At 44.2% G+C, this 5,143-nt stretch overlaps 1 protein-coding gene across 1 annotated transcript; it reads left to right on the top strand.

The window, feature by feature from the left end:
- Positions 1-1,408: 1,408 nt before the first annotated feature.
- On the top strand, positions 1,409-3,727 carry LOC101855012 (lysosome-associated membrane glycoprotein 1; the record flags this gene model as incomplete). Its single annotated transcript, XM_005096195.3, is given in 1 exon segment — positions 1,409-3,727. A coding segment is annotated over 1 exon segment (1,380 nt). The 3' UTR covers positions 3,246-3,727.
- Positions 3,728-5,143: the final 1,416 nt, after the last annotated feature.

Below are 5,143 nucleotides of genomic sequence, written 5' to 3'. Positions count from 1 at the left end.
CCCTCGCCCTTTTATTTGATACCTCGGAGTGCCACAGTATAATATAAAAACGGGGTTACAGACCAATGTATAAAAGCGGTCTTATTTTTATATTTATTACTCTAAAGGTGAGATTTAAGAAAATCACCTCAAAGTTAAAAATCAAGCCACATTATAATATTGCTTGTACCAACAAGTTTGTAGATAGTTTATTATTTTTCTTTAAAAGGGTGAGGTGGGTGGGTGGGATGGGTGGGGGAGGGGTGGGAGAGTGGTGGGGTGGGTGGGATGGGGCAGGAAGGGTGGGGACTGGAAGCGTTGTATGCGTACTGTCTATTGATTCAGGCCCGTCATTCACGAGAGAGTCATAACCCGTGGGCCGTGGGCTATGTCCTGTGTTCTGAGGCCTGTGGCAAGTCAGGGCCCTGCCTTGTTCTCCACCAAAATTGTATCATGACGCGGTGGAATCAGGCGCTCGTCAATTATTGGGCATGAGGAATTATTGGTATCATCTTAAAGGTTATTCATTATCCTCGCTTTAGACGAAAAAAATACCAAGTTATCTTGAATAGAAGTCGATATATTTGTTATTGAAGGAGGTGGGGTCGCCTGGCTTCAGAAGTAAAATTAGTGAGAAAATAGCCGCCAAAGTTTGGTGACTTCCATAGCTTAAGAGTCCTTGGAAACTACAAATTTACATATTTTTTTTGGGCATTTAATCAATAATTCTCCATGAAATTCACACACAAAAGCGTTTTTTGAATGGACACACAAGGCGTTGAACAAAAAACCCCACCAAAAAACAAAACAAAACAAAATTAGAAAAAAAATCCAAACTGGCCAAAAAATGCCGATTTCTCAGATTTCATTATTTTGACGAGCGCCTGATTTCAGCACGATGCCTTACAAATGTCACACAGTGTAGAAATGTCAGCTCTGTCGGCAGTCTATCGTCATTCTGACTTGTCGGAAGACCAAGACTCACAACACTCCTACCTTTCTGAGCGGACTTAACGATTCTAATCAAACAAGACAAGTCTGGTTTTACAGAGCGATCATTCATATTTTGTGGTTCCTCACTGCTCGGTACATTATTGCTTAACTCACTAAAGCCGCGCTGTCTTGTCGTTAGACAATGCTCAAACTCGCCCTGTTTTGTGGCACCTTTTAAAAGAAGAATAACTTCGTTATTCAGAAAGATTTTTCCGTTCTATTTTCTGTATCTGAAACTGAAATGCAACAATATTGTATGTATAATATATACTATGAAATAAGGTACAAAATCGTGTTTTTGGCTCCTGTATGATGGTGTGAGATGTGCAGTGACATTGTCTCAGCCCTGCTGCTGATCGGACTTAATTCTTGTCTGCTACGTCTATAAAGACTTAAGTAGCCTACTTTATCTAATGTTTTTTTCTTTATCATTCAGACGTTGTTGGTGGCCTTGAATTAGTGCTAGACCGCCCTCAAGTCAGATGATGTCAGTGAGCCTGGCAGATGGCATGCGTTGAGATGACGCATCGCAGCGCGCAGGTGTCGAGGTCAGACCGTTATCTGCACACGCTCTGATGTTACATGACAGGGCACACTTGATAAGTTGGATGTGACTCGTGACCCGTCGCATCACAGAGGACTATTAAAAAGAAAGACGTTGTGCGTGTGGATAAAACATATCACAGTTATGTTAGAGATAATATCTGCGTGTGCGCACTGACTCTTTAGCTTACATGCGTGAACAGTGAAGAAGTGATAGGTCGCAATTTGAAGTGAAGAAACAGTGACAGTGAGGAAGTGATAGGCTACACTTTGAAGTGAAGAACCAACGGAGATATTCCTTTTTGAAGTAACATTTGACTTGTGCTGATTTTCAAGGAATTTTCGACATCATGGGTGCGTCGTCCATCAATCTCATCGCGATCCTAGTCTTGATTTCCGGGAGTCTAATGCTGTCCCACGCCGTCTACTTTTCCTACGCTCCCAAAGGCAGTCCCGACGAACCGTGCATCCTTCTAGACATTGACTTCAACATCACCATGAAGATTTACGAGAACGGCACGGAGGTGGCCACGGCGGTGCGCACCGATGATGACCAGGGCATCACCGTTCAAGGAAGCTGCGGCATCGTGAGCACGCTCATCCTACGCTTCTCAAACGGCACCAGCTGGTCGTTTCTCTTTAAAAATAAGGACGGGGTAGTCAGCCTCGATCGGCTGGTTCAGTTTCGTCCAAATCAGCTGTTTGGGCCCAGCTTTCCGTATAAAGATTACATCTCCTTCGACGACCCCGGAATCGCTACAATCTCGGACGAGAACTCTTCCTACTCGTGCGTTTCAACACAGCGGACGGAGTATAACCCAGTGGGAGTGCTACCGGAAAACGTTACATTTACTGTAGTGTCCGTGGAATCAAACATACGTGCTCAAGGTTTTAACGTGAAGGACGGTCAGTTCGGTCCGCCATCTTCCTGCAGCGCTGACCTCACCTCGACAAGTCCTGTAACTGGAGCCTCGAACTCGACCACACCCACAACCACGCCCTCAACCACAGCCACGCCCTCCCCGCCAACCACCCTGCAGCCTCTGCCACCTGTCAACAACTACACCGTGCAGGGAGAGAACAGCACCTGCATCGTCCTGTTAGGCGCCATTGACATCAGCATTACGTACGAGGCTAACACGAGCACTGGGATAGTGAAGCGAACCCCTACTTTCCAAGTCCCTCCAAACGCCAACGCTAGCGGCGACTGCGACTCCATCCCGACATCTCAAGAACTGGTTATCTCCTTCTACAACGGTTGGTCTTTGACCTTCACCTTCGACACAGACAAAGAGACCCAGGATTTAGCCAGCGAGGAGAATATGTCGTACCGCATTTCTAACATCACCGTCACTTACGTCATAGACCAGCAGAACTTCCCGGATGCCGTGATACCGGAAGGAACCGTCATAACAGCGGCCCCAGCCGCGGGAGAGGACAATTTCCCATCCAAGTCAGGAGATACCGGCTTCTACAAGTGCAACACCAACCTCAGACTCACCATCAGCGATGACGTCAAAATGGACACCAGGTTCCTCGAGTTCAAAGCCTTCAACGCAGACGGAAACGCCAATTTCAGCGGGAACCCGAACGTCTGCAATGCGGATGGGGACTCGGACAACACAATACCCATCATAGTCGGCAGTGTTCTGGGTGGCCTTCTGCTCATCGTTATCGTCATTTTCTTCGTCTGCAGGTATAAGAGGAACTCCAAATACCAAGAAATCTGACGATAAATTCCAAAGACTGTTGCCAAAAAAAAATGAAGACTACACGGGGAAACTGGTGATGTCACGTTTTACTATCAACTCAATATTTAGGTGCAGAGACTTTCTGTCTCTAAAGTGTGTAGTTTTTCCTAGACGCGTTTTTTTTTTTTTTGGTTCTGTTGTTGAAATATTAATTTAGTGGTCATTTTAGACAGGTTCATGGTGTTATGTTATGTCATCATTGTGTTGCACAGTGTGGATATGAAGAAAAGGACTATGGTTTGGGCATCAACAGTTTTTCTCCTAAAGTCCTCAAATGTTATAATTTAATTTTCACAACGAGATCATTAGTTATGTACCGGTACTTAAGTTTTAATGTTAGTGAGTTTAATGGCAGCTGCAAAGAAATTAATAGTGTTACTAGCGTGAGACAAACAAAGAAATTAATAGTGTTACTAGCGTGAGACAAACAAAGAAATTAATAGTGTTACTAGCGTGAGACAAACAAAGAAATTAATAGTGTTACTAGCGTGAGACAAACAAAGAAATTAATAGTGTTACTAGCGTGAGACAAACAAAGAAATTAATAGTGTTACTAGCGTGAGACAAACAAAGAAATTAATAGTGTTACTAGCGTGAGACAAACAAAGAAATTAATAGTGTTACTAGCGTGAGACAAACAAAGAAATTAATAGTGTTACTAGCGTGAGACAAACAAAGAAATTAATAGTGTTACTAGCGTGAGACAAACAAAGAAAAGAAGGAGACCTACGGAAGACAGATGTTTGATAGGACAAAAGGAGCACACCGGAGCGTCCACCAGCCACCCACATGTTGTGATATCAAACTGTTACACGCGTTACTTCAACTTCCTGACGAGATCGAAGAGTAGTGCTACAAGGCTGCGTAAAACAAGTATTTGACCTTCACCTTTCCTCACACGTCGACTTAGAGCACTCGATTAACCTAACTGTTTCATCGTATTTGACCATCGCCTTTAAATCGTTTTTGACTTTCACCTTCACTGTCACAATGCCATTAAGGAGAATGTCTCACAGACTATGTCAAGCGGCGCAGAACCGTCACCGATTTTTTCTCTCCCTTATTTACTTCGACACATTCACAACAGTGACGAGTAGACGCACCTGGCGCACCGTTGTCTGAGTTGGTAGCATGCCGGACTACAGAGTGAATGACCCCAGTTCACGAATCCCCAACGAGGCGTTCTGGACTTGGGTTTGTTTAGGCAGGGGAGTTTTTAAGGCTCTCCACCCTCACAATGACCTCTGTAGATCTACAACACTGTTTCAGTGGGTGGTTGGCGGGTGCTCTGGTGTGGTTTGCTTCTTCTTTTCTATCAAACCTCTATCGTATTTATCTCTCTCCTCCTTCTTTTTTGTGTTTGTTACTCTCTTGTAACATCTCTCAATAATCTTTGGCACTTATGACCTTATTGTGTTGCAAGTCCCGTAAAACACTTACTAAAACTAAAAACTGTTTCAAACATTGTTTAAACTTTACCCCCGCCATATACCCGTCTTCCCTCACAAAGTACATGTGACATTATGCTATGTCGATTATCTATTTCACTCGATATATTTAAGACCCAGTGCTCTTTGGGGGGATCGACAACTTTTTTACTAATCGCCCGATTCGCGACCTGAAGACAAACGCGTTTGTTTTTGAGGCTGCGAGTCGGGCGATCGGTTAGTGCCACGATAGTCGATTTGCGTCCTCAATCTGTCAAGGCCCCGCCTACCACACGGAACCGATCGTGTCAATGGGCACTCAATGTAACGTAAGCTCGCCACGAATCCTTCTAAGGACTATCTTTAGAGTAGGTCGTGTGGAAAAATGCATTTGTCTTGGAACATGAAAACGATCGATGTTCAAAAGGATATTGTAGTTTTTTTTGGGGG

Source organism: Aplysia californica, unplaced genomic scaffold (genome assembly GCF_000002075.1).
Source record: "Aplysia californica isolate F4 #8 unplaced genomic scaffold, AplCal3.0 scaffold00123, whole genome shotgun sequence".
In the NCBI taxonomy this organism is placed as follows: Eukaryota; Metazoa; Mollusca; class Gastropoda; order Aplysiida; family Aplysiidae; genus Aplysia; species Aplysia californica.
The sequence above is the reverse complement of the archived record's forward strand: the minus strand, read 5'-3'. Positions and strand labels throughout refer to the sequence as shown.